This window comes from Bidens hawaiensis, unplaced genomic scaffold (genome assembly GCF_021521415.1).
Source record: "Bidens hawaiensis isolate Kalapana, Puna unplaced genomic scaffold, B.hawaiensis_p1.1 tig00068554_1, whole genome shotgun sequence".
In the NCBI taxonomy this organism is placed as follows: Eukaryota; Viridiplantae; Streptophyta; class Magnoliopsida; order Asterales; family Asteraceae; genus Bidens; species Bidens hawaiensis.
This window is the reverse complement of record NW_027502104.1, coordinates 46,600-65,939: the sequence shown is the minus strand read 5'-3', so window position 1 is coordinate 65,939 and position 19,340 is coordinate 46,600. Positions and strand designations below refer to the sequence as shown.

The 19,340-nt window shown below is 38.0% G+C and overlaps 1 protein-coding gene across 1 annotated transcript; it reads right to left on the bottom strand.

The window, feature by feature from the left end:
* Window positions 1-4,979: 4,979 nt before the first annotated feature.
* On the bottom strand, window positions 4,980-9,740 carry LOC143605192 (histone-binding protein MSI1-like). The gene is made up of 6 exons (XM_077081403.1): window positions 9,323-9,740; window positions 8,659-8,985; window positions 8,424-8,576; window positions 6,294-6,418; window positions 6,107-6,202; window positions 4,980-5,282 (listed from the first exon to the last, which is right to left on the bottom strand). Exons 1-6 carry the CDS (start codon window positions 9,665-9,667, stop codon window positions 5,057-5,059), a joined length of 1,272 nt encoding a protein of 423 aa, XP_076937518.1. The 5' UTR covers window positions 9,668-9,740; the 3' UTR covers window positions 4,980-5,056.
* Window positions 9,741-19,340: the final 9,600 nt, after the last annotated feature.

The following is a 19,340-nucleotide window of genomic DNA, read 5'->3' as shown; positions in this document are numbered from 1 at the left end:
ATTATCACTCAAGATATAGGGAATCGTGAAACTCCCAGGATCGGACATCTTTTCTGGAAACTTTCTCTACAAGACTGCAGAGCAACCAGCACTTAGTGGAATGGAAGAGACTTCAGCTAACTTATCTTTATTCGAAAGAATATCCTTAAGGAACTTTGCATATTTCGGCATTTGAGTTAGTGCCTCAAGGAATGGAATGTTAAGATGCAGTTGCTTTAAAAGATCAAGAAATGTAGTGTTCTGCTCCTCGTCTCTATCCCTACGGACTCTCCCGGGATTTGGAAGTCTAGGTTTGTAAACTCTCACTGGTGTGCTGGGTAACTGCTGGTTCTCGGCCTGTGTTGTACTTCCTGGGCTGCGCCTCTGATGCACCTTGGCCGGTGGAGACTCCAACTGAATCTCCTCGTTTACCTGCTCCTCTGCATCTAAGGCAGGCTCCTCAACGACTCCTCTCGTCGCCTCCTGACTCACGGGCTCGCTACGTGCCACTGCACCGCTCCTCGTCGTCACAGCCTTCGCGAATGCCTTTGGATTTTGTTCGGTATTACTTGGAAATGTTCCTGGCGACCTCTCATTCAGACGACTAGCTATCTCTGCCATCTGCCGCTCATGATTTTGAATTAACGCTCCCTGATTTCTCATGAATGACTCGTTCTCACGAAATTTCTCTAGAGTCTCTTTGTGACGGGAGTCCTCTCGAGTCATAAGCTGCGACAGCATCTATGTCTGTTGTGCCATCATTTCCTCTAACGTGGGCTTCTTATCCCCACTACTCGCCCCTCACCGGAATCCTGGAATACACTCTGACGCTGCTGGAAGCCGGACTGATTTTCGTTCCTCCAGTTTGAATTTTGGTTACCTCTCCACCCAGAATTATAAGAATTGAAAGAGTTTTGATTTCGGTTCGGATTACTAACAAAGTCAACTGCCTCCTCCTGGAAACCTACGGGGCACTGAACGGTATCATGCCCCCTCTACAGATCTCGCACAATTTACTTTTCACCTGCAAGTCCTTCACGATCTTTACCAATTCCTCAACTTGTGCTGCAAGTGCGGTGCTCGTGTCGACCGGATGCATTCTGCGTGATAGGGAATCGACGGTCTTGGTGCTCTTTGCTAGTGGTCGCTGGTATCCACTCATGGCTAACCCGTTAAACATAGCAATGCACTCATCTGTATCCTTCGCAGTCAATAAGTTACCTCCCTCATCCATGTCGAGCATACTCTGAGTCACGTATGTCACTCCGTTATAGAATATTTCAACAACTGCCCAGTCTTGCAAGCCGTGGTTCGGGCATAAAGCGAGTAAATTTTTGAATCTCTCCCAAGCCCTGTAGAAGCTCTCGATGTCCTCCATCTGGAAAGAATGAATCTGGTTACGCAAACGAGTGGCCTTAGCCGGAGGATCATATTTCTCAAGAAACTGGGTCTGCATGGAAGCCCAAGTAGCAATGGATCCCTGTGGGAGAAACTCAAGCCACAGACTTGCATGATCAACGACTGAGAATGGAAAAATGCGGAGTTTGATGGCGTCTTCGGATACGCCGGCAAGATGAAACGTGTCGCAAATACGTGTAATGCAAGTAAGATGAGAGTACAGGTTCTCGTGGAGCAACCCGTGAAATTGAGCAGAATGAGAGATGGTGTTCAGAATGTTAGATGGAATCTACCAGTTCGTCAGAACTGCGATGGCTAGTGGAGCAATGCTGGATCTCGCGCCCGCATCGACCGAACGGGCCCGGTCTGCAACTGTCCTCCTCGGTGGTAGAATCGTGTCGCCCATAATCCTATCCCTAATGACGGATTCAGAAAAATTAGGAGAAGAGGATGTATTACCGACGGACGTAGAAGAACTAGAAGATGGTCTGGTACGACGTCTCTCACGAAACTCTCTCTCTCTCTCTCTCTCTGGTTCGAAAATCCTTCGGCTTCTAGTGGTCCTAGAGATCGAGTACGTCGCATACAACTATTAAAATAAACAAAATAAACTAAAATTAGCTAAACTATTTTAAACTAACAAACAAAGCAAATAAGAAAAACAAGTAGTAAACAAGGTAAGTCCTAACTCGAGTCATTCTCAATACGCCTCTAAACGTGTCCCGGCAACGGCGCCAAAAACTTGATGTGTGTTTAATGAATGCCTTTTTTAAGTAACTCACAACTAAGCTTTAAATTTATTAAACAAGACTCCTAAAGAAACCACACAAAAACCGGCAAGTGTGCCGATCATTAATAGTATAGAACTAAGGAAGTCCGAGTATCGAACACAAGGACACGTGAAAATGTTTTTAATACTTAACCCTAACCAAGACTCACCTAAGAATATTTAAATGATTTTTAATAATTAACTACTTGACCTAACTTACTTTAACTAAATTAATTAACTAAACTTAACTTAACTAAACACTTGATAAAACTTAGAGACTTAACTGCAATTGGAGAAAACGTCTACCTAGGTAAGAATCATATTGAAGGTATAATAAGCTAATGGATTGAAGAATCTCACGACACCGGTTTCTAAGGATGACACAACTAAGGCTCACTCAAGAAAGCTAGATCACCTCTCGGTCTCACCAACAAACTCTAACTTACACTTAATTGATTTTAAGAACAAACCATGAAACGAGTTGTTAAAGTGTTCTAATGCCGACTCTCCTCTCGGACTCACCGACAGACTACCCTAATGGAGACGAATACTACGCAACCAAGGATAGAGGAACCATTTAGTTTAACTTAAACTAAATTTTTCATTAACAAATCAAGTCGTGATGATCAACAATCCATATTACTTACTAAAACCTAACAATATTCATCTAACCTAGGTAGAACTAACTAGTTTAGCCTAACATGATTTTTAGACAGCAGCTATACATCAAAGTAAACATCATAAAACTCAACATAAACATAATTAAACTCATTCAAGAATCAATAACAATCAAGCACAAGTCAATTTTCAATTTACTTGCAAAACAATTCAAGTTAAAAGACCAAATTAACTAGTTATGAATCTTGAACAATAGAATAAAGTTTATATAATTCTACTATCAATTTATAGTTGAGTTTATTGATGTTGATGACCCGTAGCTGCTGTACCAAGTCTCCCTTAACGTTGTTTCTCTTCTTCCAGCCGCCACAAGCCTTCAAAAAAAAACTTTTTCTTCCTTCCCTTGCTGCTGCTGGTCCGATCGGACTGTATAGGGTATGTTAGGGTTTTCTTTTTTTTTTTTTATTTACTTAATATATTATGCATATAAGGCTTGGATCTTGTGGCCTTGGGTCGGGCCTATACTTGTAGTATTCAATCTTGATCAAAAAGGCTCCTAGAGTCTTCAAACTTTACTCTTTTCTTAATTAAAACTCATAACCTACAATTAATATTCAATCTTTGTAAGATCATGCAAAAACCATCCGTAACTCTTATTTATTAAACGATTAACCAATTAAAACATGATAAAAAGGTACGGAAAGTAAGTGTGTTTTACAACACATCAAATAATATATGGGAAAATTCCAAAAAAAACCCAAATGAAGAGAGAGAGAAAAAATCCTTAAAATAACCAGATTTCCAAAATAACCCAACGAACTTGTACTGAGGTGACGCTTTGGAATTATAACCGATGGAATTGTAGAATCAATTAAAACTTGACACTTGGCATGTGTCTGACAAACCAGACGAGATTTTTAAAAATCTTGGGGTTTTTGTCCATATTTCTAATTTAAAACCTTTTGTAAAAAGCAGTCTCTCCAGAAGATTTTTTTATGTTTCTTATCTGGTCCGTTCAAATTCTATTTTTCTTGAGAAAAGAGCTTTTTGAATTTTGTTTTTTAAGACGCATTTTGAATGAATTTGTTCTAAGGAGATCATATTCTCATCTTTTGTTCTTATAAGTTTTGAAAGTTTAAATATCGTCTAAAACGATAGGATTTTTGGTATTCCGTCTCGACCGACAAAGTGTTTGAATATTCCGTCTACTCCGACTATATTTCTAATTAGGTATCAGGTGGACCCCCACTTTCTTAAATTAAACTATCAATTATATCTAATAATGATTATTTTCATCTTCTTCCATTTTGATCTTCAACTTCAAGTATATTTCCAATTAGGTTTCATGGAATTTGATAACATTGTAGTTTGTTATGGTGGTAAATGGCAAAACAATAATGATGGAAATAGTGAATATGTTCCAACAAACTGTAAACGTGGAGGTGTCAATTTACCACCCAAAAACTCAAATGTTGAGATTATGTTACCGTTGTAGTACAAACCCAAAAACCCAGGACCCAAATCCGCAACCTCGACTCGATCTCCTCTCGTATACTTCATGAAATGATAATGGTGGATCGGATATATTCAGATTGTGAATAATTTAAGAGAGAAGATAAATCATAAGAAGATATAAGAATAATATTCTATTTGATCTTACCAGATAAAAAAGATGAGAATATGATCTCCTTAGAATAAATTCATTCAAAATGCATCTTGGAAGACAAAATCCAAAAAGTTTTTTTCTCAAGAAAAATAAAATTTGAACGAAGCAGATAAGAACTATAAAAAAACCATCTGAAGAGACTGGTTTTTACAAAAAGATTAGAAATATGGATGAAAACCCCAAAGTGTCAAGTTTTAATTGGTTCTACAATCTCATCGGTTATAATTCCAAAGCATCGGCTCACTACAAATTCGTTAGGTTATTTTGAAAATCTAGTTACTTTCAAGAATTTTTCTCTCTTCTCATTTGGGCCTATGAGAATTTTCCTGTAATATATTATGCTCTAGGAGTCTAGGTTGAGATTGTCTGAACTATCAAACCACAAAGACTACATGTACCATTCAAACCAAAATAAAAAGCGATAAATAAATATTTCTAAGAAGCATCTATAAAAAGAAAGGCATGTCAGAATCAAAGATAGGAAAAACTTAGTCAGCTCCTGATCATTTGCCGTGATCCAAACACATCTTTTACAGCAAACACAACATAAAACCATCCATTTAACATACAAAAACCAATCCTAAGTGTTTCTTCATAATAATAAACTATGCTCATGATAGATGTATTTAAGCACCTCGAGATTCCTCTGCAGGTGTTTCATCCTCGTCGTGATAGATGTTCTCAGCCATCTGCCAGATTTGAAGAATATTGTCCTCTGCAACACTCGCCACCACCCACTCTTCACACGGATTCCAAGAGAAATCAGAAACTTTACTTGTGTGTCCACCATGAATGAACAGAAGCTCTGGCGGCCCATCTTCAGCATCCTCTGGTGTTTGTTCTTGGTCAATCCTGCATTTTAAACAAAACATATTAGCAAAAGATATTAAATGTAAATTTGGTTTGGATCTCTTCAAAACTTCCAGATTTATAATATTATCTGAGAGTTATTGTATGTAATTTTGTAATTACATACAAGTAATCATGATATTACATACAAAATACTCCTCTGTCCCATTAAAAGTGTCCACATTTCCTTTTTTGTTTGTCCCATTACAAATAAAAATTTATTAGTCAACTTCCAATTTTACCCTTAAACACCCACAACTAACGTTAATAAACAATATTGATGGACCCATTTTCAAGGGTATTATTGTTATTTGGTAAGTAAAAAAACAATCATTTAATCTACCTTGAACTTTGTGTTTTTCAAACCATGACACTTTTAATGGGACGGAGGGAGTAATAAATAGATAGAATGGTTGGCTGTCAAGAGTTCTTAAATAATTTAAAAGTTCTGAAATGATCATTAAAATATTCAGGTGTTTAACATGTATGACTTTTAAAGATAGCAATTTCAACAGTTTATATAAGATGGGTTGACTCGAGTTATGTTTTATTTCTAACGGGTGAAATTAGCTAAAACATTTGTCAAATGGGGCAAAAGAAGCCTATTTCTCTAAGCATAAAACATCCTAAACCATTTTATAAAGGAAATTGATTACTCAGATAGTCCTTGTCTATATTGCAAGTTTGATCCTTGAATTTGAAAAGTTACAGGTCCCCCATCGATTTTGAAAATGTAACATGGACGGTTCTTGGAATAGATGGGCGCTAGTTCCGGTTAAGAGCATGTGAATTGACAAAACTATCCTTTTAACAATTTAGGCGTGTACCTGCTAAGATCCCACACCATGAGTCGTCGACCCAGACAACAAGATGCTAAAATTGTCTCGTTCTCGGGATTCCAGCCAACCTGGAACACTTCCTCCCTATGTAACAAAACATAACAATTAAACTCATGCCAGAAATAGAGATTATTAAAAATAAAAAAATCAATAGAAGATATGTAAGAACGCTTACTTGTGGCAATCAAATGTGTGGAGAGCAGTGTTAAGCTTTCGTAAGTCAAACAACTTAACAGTCTTGTCAGTTGACCCAGTTGCCAAAACCCATTCGTTAAAAGGATTAAAAGCTAAGCAGTTAACCTACCCCAAACACACAAACAAACCGTGAACTCTCATAAACATACGTGTGGTATTTGTGCAAAATGAGTCAAACCAATTAAACTATCCTACAAAAAGGTCATCTTTCCAAGAAACACGTTCTTTGCGTAAATCAACTGAACGTTAAGTGAATCCTTCATTATTCGTTCGACAGGAAGTTACACTGTCACAGAACTCGCTAATTATGCCGCGAATTCCGTCTTGGCACGAAATGTACCGGGTCGAAATACGTTAGCGTTCCGATCGTGGGTCATTTCGCGAACACAATTTGTCGGTTCGTTGATCCAATTGAACCCTAAAATGTGCATCGGAATTGCTGGTACGTCGATTCAATTGAACCCTAATTCGCGCATTAGAAATCGATGGTACAACACTCCAACTCGATTGGGGGTTTTCAGAAATCAGTCTTTAATTGGGTTTCGGATCTGGCTCCCATGACCAAAACCCTAAAACTGAAATGAAGCGCCGCTGCTTTCTTTCAGCTTTTTCTTCCATAAAACTTCATTTTTACCCTCAAGTTTGTATTTTTATTAAATTTAACCCTATACTTTACTATTCAAATTTATATTTTCAAATATCATATAGAAACTTGTCTATTTCATAAATTACAATTAAATATCTGTGTGTGTATATATATATAATAAACTGAATTATTTTTTAAATATATAACTTTTACATTTTATAAAATAATAACTTAGATATTAATTTTTAGTTACACCTTGAACCGGACTATATGGTACACCGTACCTGTTCGTACCGAAATGAACCTACCCCCTCCATACCAAATTCATATAGCCTAGCTAATTGCGTATTCAAACTGCGTTCCCGTACCGGAGCGAACCGCGATTTAGGTGACAATGGGAAGTTATTTTATGTTTGTGTATTTAATAAGCGAAAAAACATGAACAATTATTTTGCTTTAGTTAAACGACTACATTCTCATTTGTTTATTTATTTTCGTGAAAATAGTGTGAATTTGTTCAATTATGACCGTTTATATTCGTTCATATATGTTCCATTTATGTTTGTCAGTTACGGGTTAGTTCATTACATTTGTTTATATATTTAAGATATTTAGGTCCGTTGCAAGTTAGATATCACCTCTTGCAATGCACTTCACGATGCCGTTTGTTTATACATCAACAAACAAACACAAACACGCTCATTTTCTTAACAGACAAACACAAACACGTTCTTTAGTGTCGTTTGCTTACTGTCCGTATTCGATCATTTGCTTAATAAACCTCACTTCGTGTTCATTCGGTTCATTTACAAACCTAATGATCTTAGATTCAAAATTACATAATTAGTTTTTAACATTTCAATCTTCTAACTCTCTCTCAGTTTTAGATTATAAAGGGTAATACAATATTCCCTATTTACACTTTCAATATAATTTGATTAATCAAGCCAATGTTTTCGGGGCCGGACCAGACACCAAACAGGACGTCTTACTGGTTCACAGGTCAAACCAATCAGATCCAACGAACAGGATTATGTAATAACTATTTTAAAAAAAAAATAAAAGTATATAAGTAATATTTAAAATTATTTACTCTATGGATTAAAAATAGAAATAAAAAATCAAAATGTAAATCTTAGTTCAATTTAAAAATAATAAATAAAAATATAGCTGCCTGCCTTTAAAAAAGAAAACAAAACAACGAAAAAACTCAACAATAAATAGTGTAAACATTTGGGTAGTCTCAGTTGGTAATCATCCTAATGTTGATATTGAAAAACCTGAGTTCGATACTTGCAGCTGCAAGTAATTGTTTTTCGACCCAACCATACCTATGTTTCAAACCTTGTGTCCCACAACGGGTTCGTACAATCCATGGTTCCCAATGATTGTCTAACAGTTACAACTATAAACAACAAAATCACACCAAAACAATCACCTGAAGCCCATTTTAATTTTAAAACAAGCATCTACTTTTTTTAAATTCATATTGCTGTTTTCATAATAATAATATTTTGTACTTACTTCACTTTGGTGAGCCATTACACTCTGAACGGGCTTAGTAACCGATGGAGACCTAAGATCCCACACATGCACATATTGATCATCCCCACACGAACCAAATAAATATTCATGCCTCAAATGCCATGCAACGTCTTCTACAACCCCATCATGAACCTGTTAAACATTTAAAGAAATATACTAAAATCAATACTTATAGTATAATAACATATAACAGCTTTATTACATGTAGACTTACTTTAAAAATTTGCATGGCGTCAAGTGATTTATTTTTGGGAGTTCCATTAATATCCCAAAGGCAAATTTGTGCATCATCGGAACCGCTAAGAAGATGACCCTGTTTAAACTTACTCCATGACAAACCATATCCCTCAGTGTTGTGACCCCTTAGTCTCAAATCAGGATTGCATGCTCCATCTAGAGGAGGTTTAGATGGATGCTTGCTGTAATCGAATACATAAACTTCTGCACTGACGGTTTTTGTAGCAATTATAAATGAGTTTTGAGGCATGTAACGAGCCCTGTTCACCTCTCCGTCATGGTTTATTTGCTGAATTATTTGTACCTAGAAGAAAAAAAGTAATGAACAATTAAGCGTACAGAAGAAATATAAAGCCAGTTCTACTCATACATACATATATGTATAACACATATATAAGCACACACCGCAATGTCAACTATTTAAACATAACCAAAAGCCCTAGAACACACACAACCATTAAACAAACCTTAACCCTAATTACCACTGAAAACCGAATCAAACCCTGTAAAACACAAAACCCACCAATAATCTTCCTAAAAACACAAAACGCCCAACTCAATTCCTAATTTCATAAATCAAAAAACCCAAACCACTGAAAACCAAATGAAACCCTGTAAAACACAAAAGCCATATTCCAAACCTTGCCATTGGTCCCACCGAATCCACCAAAATCAGAGCGGTCATCATCATAATGCCTGGCGTCATACTCGGCGTCTTCAAGCGGCAGCTGCACCTGCGCCAGCATCAGATAATTGGGCTCGTTCTCGGAGGTGTGGGTGCCGAGGATGAGCTTCTGGACGGAGTAGTCTTTGCCGGCAGGCTCGTCACGCTCCGGCAGCCACTCGACGGTGAGTGAGGGCCACTCGAGGGCGTGGGTGATGACGAGATCGTACAAGAAAGGCGTGTTCTTCTTCCACACTTTGTATTCTTCGTTGATCAGACGCTCTTCCATCTCGCCACGCATGTCGTCGTCGTCTTTCACCATTCTTTTCTTTCGTCTAGAATTGAAAGAAAGAAAGAAAGATTTGATTTTGGGGGTTATTTGGAATCGGAGGGAAGGAAGAAGAAGATGATTTGCTGTTCGGCTCAAGGGTTTTATGTTATCATATGGTTATGGGCCTGCTGTATTTTGGGCCGTTGCTCTTTCACTCTCATAGGTGTACAAAATACCAACCGGTAAATACCCGTACTGGTTTGGGAAAAAAATTCGGTCAAATGTCCGACTATTTCCATAACCAGTTACTACCTGACCTGGTTTTGACTTTTATTGACTATACCTGGAACCGGTTCACACCTGGTTTTGATTCCTAAAAATCCCCCGTTTGTGCACCTCTACTTTTGCTATGTAGCAAAATTAGGTTTCTTGTTACCGTATGTGACAATGGTTGAGGTTTGAAATCTCTGTGGTCTTAGAGTACTTATATTGGGCTTCAAGATCCAAGGTCTGACACATGTGGCATATGACTGATTCAGGATGGTGTGGACATCACCAATGTGGAGGTGGGGGTTGTGCATGAAAAAGTAGGACATCCGCTAACGGCAAAATGACAAAGAAATAATAAATGAAATTTTGAATGCATGTAATAATTGGAAAAACAAATAATAAATGACAAATTGAATGCATGTTTCTACTTTCACCGGCTAGAAGGTTGAGAAATATATTAAATATGTAATAATAAACTCAATAAATTAGCACACGCACACACACTTTTTCACCAAAAATTCACACACTTTCAACCCGTAGAATGGATTATAACACTATATTTCAACAATTTTTACGCGATAACACAACTCCCAACCCGAGCCCGCCCATCCATACCTAATTCCAAAATCCATTCATGGGATTTGGTCAATTTCAAAACACCATTCACCCACCATCCAACACTCGAACTATATGATGCAAAATTATCAAAATCTACAACAAGTTCAATGACCACCACACTTTCATCCTGACTTTAACTCATACTTAATGAATCGATCACCCCCATATACTCAAACGTCTGGAACATCATCCTCAACCCCGGTAACTCATTCGGGTAGAAAGAAGAAGGATAAACCCACCGTAGGACCAAATTCTAAGCCAAAAGTCACGATACACAAATGGAGTATTGCAGAAGAAACAATTCTAGCTCGTGCTTGCATTGAAATCCATGTCAACTCGAAGATCGGTAACAGCTAAGAAGACGGATAAACCCAACATCCTTCTTCTCGGGAGTCGAATCTTTTGGTTTCTTAATAGTCGCCTTCAGAATAGCCATTCGAACAGCATCGTCGGTCAGGGTTTTTGCTAATTCTCTTGCAGATTGGATCGTGGTTGGCTTGGAGGAGGTAACCATGCCCCAGATTTCAGGTGTCAGACCTCATATGTATCTATCGATCCGAGTGCACTCTGGCGTAACCAGTCGTGGTACCAGTCGGGCCAGTGCATTGAACCGGGAAGTGTATGCGCCGATGTCTGCACCTTCCGTCTTTAAAGTCCATAACTCGTATTCAATTTTCTGGAGTTCGTTTCTGGGATAATATTCCTTTAGCAATAAATCCTTCAACTCACTCCAGGTCAAACTGTAGGCTGCCTCTTCCCCCAAGTTTTGAATTATCGAGTTCCACCATTCTAGAGATTCGTCTTGAAACTAACAGACTCCATACTTGACTCGTTCTAGTGGGGTATAGTTACTTATTTCATCACAAATTCCATCTTTTCTATCCACCTGATAATTTCCAAAGGGCCTTCTGCTCTAGTAAACTCGATGCTGAAGCTACTCTGCCTTTCGGAACCCAAAAAGAAAGCCGGACGCCTGGGAAGCTATGCAAAACCTGAAAAAGGAATCTGCTTTCCATCTTTGAGCTCATAGGTTACGATCGTCTCCTCATTAGGCTATTTTAAAAATTATAGATGACTCATCAGCTAAGTGGTTCGCCTCTTGTCCACCTGAGTTGTTTACTTCATTTTTTAATGACTTTCTAGTTAGATCGTTCCTGCGTTTCGGATATGAAGCTTCATTTGAAACTTTAGACAAAGGTGCAATTGAGATATTGGGCCCTTATGGTATCTCGTACACATTCCGACGATTGGCCGAGCGAATAAGTCAACTTCAAAGTGAGATTTAGGGCCACACCATTGAAAAGTTTTGTAAGTACATCCGAGTACTGGATTCCCTGTTTTCATAATATTCAAAAATCATTATTGATTAATGAATTTATTAATTACATTTTTTGTGGAATTTATACAAAATAATTTCATTCTTTTTCTACCTGAAGCAATTCTAGTTCTAGTATTGTTTCCAATACCATTCCCAATGTTGTTACCAACACCGTTTCCAGTACCTCGGTTAAGGTTCTGTTGTTCGAGTGCAGAGTTAACATGTTAAGAAATTAGTTGGGCTAACTTTTCATGTGAGATGGGTAATCCAGATCATTGTCCTTGTCTAGCAGTACTTTGCCTTATTTTAGGTGACATTTTCTATTATTTTCATAGCATAATCAATATATAAGTTATAATTGTTCATGAGTAAATATTAAAAAAATACAACAATCATAAACAAAACATAACATAATATTTTAAGATGGAATAGTGTTTACAAAACAACCAAATACACAAAATATGGTGTTATAACATCTATGCACCCTAAAGGTGTCTAACTTTTCCATCTGAAAATATAAGGCTAACAATGCCTAACCAACCAACACCATAGCAAATCACCTAAAAGGTTCTAGAATCTTCATCATAATTTCCTAATTAGTCTCCAGCTGCTCCAATCTGGGCATCATCATCTCCAGTTGACCCACCCTAAGCTCCAATGTAACACCCTTAGCAAACACAGCATCGTCCAACTCTTAGACAAATCCCACATCGGCCGTGGACAAGAGAGATCCTTACGGATTTGTATTTGGTTGCCCAAGGGTGTTACATCCAACATATTAATCCTATCATTATAGTTCCAAAACAAGTCATTACTATTCAACTTCCAACTTTCATTTTCGAGCAGCAGGGCCTGATGGTTTCCTAAAGAAGTCTCATGCTGGGTCACTTTGTCTTCAAGAGAGGTTATTTACCCCCCTCCAAAGAATTAAACTGAGGACCCCCGGTTTTCAGCTATCTGTAGGATTAGGGTCGAAGGTGATGGATCAGTAAGGATAACTTTTCCTTTTGATAAGGAAGTCTACTCAGGAGGTGGGGTGGAGGTAGTAGCTAAGTCACTCATCTTCCTCTTACGAGTATAAACCAATAAAGGTGTAGTACGTGTCGGTGGAATCGACACGGGAAGAGTGAGACCGGTGAGGGTAGATGTAACATCACGTAAAATTTGGGCAAAAAATGTCAAGTTTCCAAAGTCAAGGGACCAATTCTGCCAATTTCCAAACTCCAGGGACTAAAAATGAAAAATCTGTTTTCTGAACCTATCGCGCTACGCGACAGGGTCAAGAAAGACACCCATCGCGTACCACGATGGGGTGTCTGACACAGCGTGACACGCGTGCCACGTGGCACACGGTGGCAGCGCCTGCTGCCACGTATTGACACGTGTGGCGCCGCCTTCAACATGTGGCAGGTCGACACCCTGACTTACCAACCCTATATCGCGGTACGCGATAGGGGAGCCAGGGAACCCATCGCGTACCGCGATGGGGTCCAAGATCAGCCCTATAAATAGCAGCCACGGGTTCAAGCCAAACACGCCTCAAATCACATACTTACTCTCTCTCTAGACTCTCTCACTACCTCGAGTTACGTGCCAACGATCCCTCTCGATAAATGTGCCCCGAAACCTAGTTTTCCGTGCCCATTACCTCGATTTTCGTGCCACTCCCGACCTCCCGAACAAGAAGGAAGTGCTGCCCAGACGACCCGGTGATTTCCTTGAAGTGCGTGCCAAGAGTGTTGGTGTCTTGAAAAGCGTGCCAAGGGTTGATCAAGCGAGTATTGATAAGAAATATAGAGTCGAAGTACTGCCCGAGTGTGAAGGGTATTCCTAAGCCGATAAAGGTAGGCATAATGCCCACCCAAAATAATAATAAAATATTGAAAGGGCTTAATACCCTAAGTCGAAGTTATTCTCGATAATCAAAGAATGATATAACAAAGAAAATAAAGAAAAGAAAAGATATAAAATATATATGAATAGATAGATATATATATATATATATATAAGATTATTCTTTGTTATGAAATATATTATTTAAGTATAATGAGTATACTTAAATAATAAAAGAATACGTTTCTTAAAGAAGAAGAAACGTCAGGTTTTTATCAATAAACTAAAGGTTTATAAGAATTACTTTTCAACTAAAGGTTTTAAAGTAAAAAGAAATAATGAACTAAAGGTTCATCGAGATAAATAAGACTAAAGGTCTTAAGCCGGATCGTGTATCCAACTAATGAATGTTATACTCGTACTATAGGTGCGAGATAGCGAAGGAAGATTAACGGACGGTGTTGGAAGCCGATCCCATTGAAAAGGTGAATACGCCCCTCTTTTACAAACTTGATTTCAAACAAACAAACGTGTTATGTGTAAAACTTTACATGAGGCTACGTGTCTCTAAAAACATTATAAATAAGAGTATAAGCCAGCCCTCAGGCTATGGTATACGTTTGGCTGGATCCTTACATATGTGGAACGCGGTGGGAACATCGCACCACGCTTGGTCACGACCTCCAGCCACGATGGGCCGGACCTAAGTTACGTCCGAGTGGGGAATGGCCATGTGTATATTTGTAGTACCTAAGTTATGTCATAAACGCTGCGGTGTTTCGCTGAGGTGAACTAGTGCAGAGACTCGAGTTTATGATGATTGTTTATCTTAATTATTCCTAAGCCAAGATGGGCCGAGACTTACGTGGTCTCGAGGGGTAATTAAGTAAAGAAAATATTTTAAGCGTCAGCATATTCACCAGCATTCGTTGCTGACGTATTTTATTTACATTTTGCAGGTAATCATGAGTAGAGCTTGAAGGACGAAGAAGCTCAAGTATCCGATGGCTCGGATAACTTTTATGTAAATATTAAAACTTGGTGGGTTTTGTAAACTTATAAACAAGTAAAACAAACCGAGACTTTCGTCTCGTATTTTGTAATGTAAATATTTATATTATCGATCCTTATGTTTTTATAAGACTTCCGCTAATAACCGTAACTCTGATTTATTTACAAATATGGTACCAACTATGATTCATACTCCTAGGCCTAGATTGGAGGTGTGATAGGTTGGTATCAAAGTCATCGATCTTAGCGAATTAGGTATCATAAAACAATACCCAAGCTTCGATTCAAGCGTAGGAAATAATTACTTGTTTATTTGAATAAGGATAAGATTGGTTGGTAACCCTTTCTTTCCCTCTCTACATTCTAAACTACCTATCAAAGATGTCGTATGAAGAATTAATGAAGTATTATGATAATGAAGCAAGAAGAGCAAGGAAGTATTATAAATTCCCCAAGGACATTATGAGTAAGGATTACTTCGAGTCATTTTTCAATTCCAAAGAAGGACCTAGTCAACAACCCAACATGGAACCAAGTCCTATCTATCATTTGGATAACACCCCACACGAAGTGTACCAACCGCCGAGACACTCAAGTTATCATCCCACAAGTCTACCTATGTATCACCCATCGGAAGGTACCGACGTATTATCCTTCCGAGATTCCGACTTACCAACCCATGGAGACTTCGCCATACTATCCATCTGGAGGATCAACACATTTGCCGCCAAATCCGCATCCGTCATACTATTTTCTTGCCAACAAGCAAATAAAAGAGGAACCCAATTCTCCTTCTTCCGAATGGATGAAATGCCACTTCGACCAGCGAAGGTGGCATACCGGCACTTCAACAATGGATACTGCCAATTCCCACATCAATAATAAAGGGTCGTCTCACAAGCCCAAGATGAGGGTGACTATGCCATACGAGAAGATCTACATGCCCGCAATGACTGAAGAAGAGCTAGAGAAGGAACCGGAAGAGGAAACTGATCAGAAATGACCGAAGAAGAACCAAACGAGGAAACCGATCCAGAAGAGGAATACCCGGACAATCCAAACTAAGTAACCACACCAATGGAGAAGCAACACTCTACCCCAAGCTATGGATCTGTGGACCCGTACATGCAATTCCTCCATGAACTCAAGGGAAAGGCATCAGCAAGTTTCCCATCATATCAAGGCGAGTTGAAGAATTGGCCAATGAAATTCGTGAGCAAAATAAAGCAGCCGATGCATTCTTCAATTATCCCTCCGATGTGACTGCATCACCATACCCAGATCCCAAGAACCACTACGACGTTGTGATGATGGGTTACCGCGACCCACCTCCAAGATATGGGTATCCTACCGACATACCGCAGTCCCAGGAGGAGCATTTGGATCGATCCTTACAAAAAACTGATGAGTTGAGGAAGAAGATTGATACTGAGGGGAAAAATAAAAAGAAAATGGGAGACAAACTACTTCGCAAATGCAACAAGCTCACCAAAGTTGTGAAGAAGTTTATGAAGAATTAAGAAGAAGAAGTATATGTGTAAAATAGTTTGTATGATATGTGTATAATATGTAATAAGGATAGGATATTATATATCGTTTTAACGGTATATAAAGAATGATGTAAAATAATATACGTATCATTTATGATACGTATATGGTTGTGAAATAAATAAAAATTTGTATAATAAGAAAAGAAATGTGTTAAATTTCAGATCAAAAAGATATAAAAGATAAAAAGATTTAAAAGAGAATGTCTAGACAAAGCGATAACCGTGAGGTTTCCCGAAAGGAAGCCGAAGAAACGAGAAGCTAAAGGGAAAGGTCCCGAGAAAGAACGAGAGGATCCGATTCCCGAAAAATACATGAATCAAATACAACAAATGATCGATAAGGCTGTTAGAGAAGCATCTGAAAATAGATCCCTAACAAAACATTCTCATTTTGAAAAATCCTTCTCGAAAGTCTATTTCCAAACCACGATCCAGACCTTCCCGCATGGACGAAAGCATGCATGAATCAAATGCCGATGAAGGCATAAGGCAAGAATTTAAGAAACTCAAAATCGGTGGTTGCACGTTTAAAGACTTTAAGTATTACGTACCAAAAGAGTTTCACGGGGATAAGGGAGCCATCAATACCGTAAGGTGGCTTGAATAGATGGAAACAATTGTAATCACGAGCAAGTGTACGGAAGAAGAAAAGATTCAATACTCCGCCTTAATGTTCAAAGGCGAAGCACATGAATGGTGGAACACGTTAATTTTGAGTAGAGGAAGAGAAGTGATGTATAGTTTGAAATGGAACGAATTCAAAGAGTTACTGATGTCGAAGTTCTGTCCGATGCACGAGACAGATCAAATTCAAACAAAGTTCTTGACTCACAAGGTTATCGGAACAAACCTTCGTAAGTATAACACGAAATTTCACGAGTATTGTCGTTTGGTACCCCAACTAGTGACCCCCAAATCAAGCAAAGTCACTCGTTACATTTGGGGATTGCCACGAGAAATTCGTGACATGGTAAGATCGCACTTACCACAAACCGCTGACTCCGCGATGGAGTTAGCAGGATACTTGATGGGCGGAATGATCCGCAATAAAAGGGTAGATAAGAAGGTTGTACCAGCACATGACTCGAGAAAAGGTGGAGATACCCGCTTCAAGGGTAAAGGGGTTGACCAACGAAGGTCTAGCTCCAATCTCGGCGTCCCTCAATGCAAAATTTGCAAGAAGTATCATCGAGGTAGATGCAACTTTGTTTCCCGAGTCTGTGAATCGTGTAATAGACCCGGCCATACCACGGCCGATTGCTGGAAGAAGAAGATGACCTTTTATAACTGCAAGGAGATGGGGCATCTTAGCTTCGAGTGTCCCAATAATAAACCCGCGACTGGTGGTGCAGGAGGTAGCGGCCAGAAGAACGAGCCCAAGAAGGGCAATGCAAGAGTCTTTGTTCTTGATACGAAGAAAGTGGTTGACATGCCGGAAACTATCACTGGTACGTTTCTTTTTAACAACGCCTATGCTAGAGTCTTGTTTGATTCAGGAGCCAATTTAAGTTTTATAGATTATAAATTTTGTAGTCTATTAAACGAACCTTTAATCAAACTTAATAAAACTCTAAGCGTCGAAACCGCTAATGGCGACATTGTTAAAATCTCCGAAGCTTTAGAAAACGGAAAAATCTTGTTAGCCGGTTATGTTTTGCCTATTCAATTATTACCTATGAGTAGAGCTTGAAGGACGAAGAAGCTCAAGTATCCGATGGCTCGGATACCTTTTATGTAAATATTAAAACTTGGTGGTTTTGGTAAACTTATAAAGAAGTAAAACAAATCGAGACTTTTGTCTCGTATTTTGTAATGTAAATATTTATATTATCGAACCTTATGTTTTTATAAGACTTCCGCTAATAACCGTAACTCTGATTTATTTACAAATATGGTACCAACTATGATTCATACTTCTAGGCCTAGATTGGGGGTGTGACAGTAGAGGGTGATGCAGTCATGGGGTTTTCTCCTAACTTAGACTCGGTATCATAAATGTACATAATATCGGGAACACTAGACATCTGTGACATAAGACATAACCCATACTTAGTAATAATAATATAAATATAAATATAAAATAAACCTTATATTTGAATTTTCATAAATTGTAATCTCTACAATTTACCTTTACCTTTAACCTCTTGAATTGGGAAGAATGTTAGTTTGAATATTCGGGTTATAGTTTAGAAAAAAATATCTATTTCACTATAACCATTGGCTCTGATACCAACTTCTGTCACACTTCGAAAACCCTTAACTTAAACAGCAGAATACTTAGCTTAATGCGTTCGGGTTGTGACAGTTGTTGCTAGCCAATCATAGTGAAATATGTATATATATATAGGGTAGGGTTAACGTATAAAACAATAGTTTTGTGGGAAGCATAAGAATAGATGTAGACCCTTGGATCTAGGATCAAGTGGTTGAGATTGGTAGTTTCTAAAAGTTGTATAGTTTCCTATTTACATGGTATAGTGTCCTATTTAGGTGGTGTACTTTATTTTAAAGCATTCTCATACTTCTCACAAAACAATTGTTTTTTATTTGAACCATTTTCTATATATATATATATGTATATATATGTTAAACATGGACTTTATTAAAATCAGAGTTTACACGTGTGCTGACACACCAAGTCTTATTTAAATAACAAAATTCCATCACGTTTTACTTATTCAAACTTCAAACTCGGCACCTTCAGCCTTCCCAATCTTCACGAAGCTACCAACCGTCATTTACCTAAAAGACATATTAAAAACGGTTGTTAACACGAATGTTGTTGAGTTCTCATATAAACATTTATTTATATAAATTTCACGGTATAATGATTTAGCGACCATTATACACCAATTTGTTACCATAAGCAATGCTAGTATTTATTCCTCACTGTTCTTTAACAATGGTAATTAAATAAAAACCTTTAAAATTTACATATTAGTTTTAAAAAAATTGTATAATTGTAAACTAGCTAAGCTTACAATGCGTGTATGACTATCAAATAGATAACTCGAAACATACCAAACTCAAAATACACTCACTTTTAATCCAACGCGAATGGAAGTGGGGGCGCCACCCCAATAGATCTATCAATATTTCTATGTCTTTATATATTTTCATTAAC

Coding starts and splice junctions, on each gene's coding strand:
- LOC143605192 (XM_077081403.1), bottom strand. CDS start 9,667: ATGGTGAAAGACGACGACGACATGCGTGGCGAGATGGAAGAGCGTCTG. Junction 8,577..8,658: donor ACGCCATGCAAATTTTTAAA/GTAAGTCTACAT, acceptor AATGTTTAACAG/GTTCATGATGGGGTTGTAGA. Junction 6,419..8,423: donor TAATGGCTCACCAAAGTGAA/GTAAGTACAAAA, acceptor TGTTTGGGGTAG/GTTAACTGCTTAGCTTTTAA.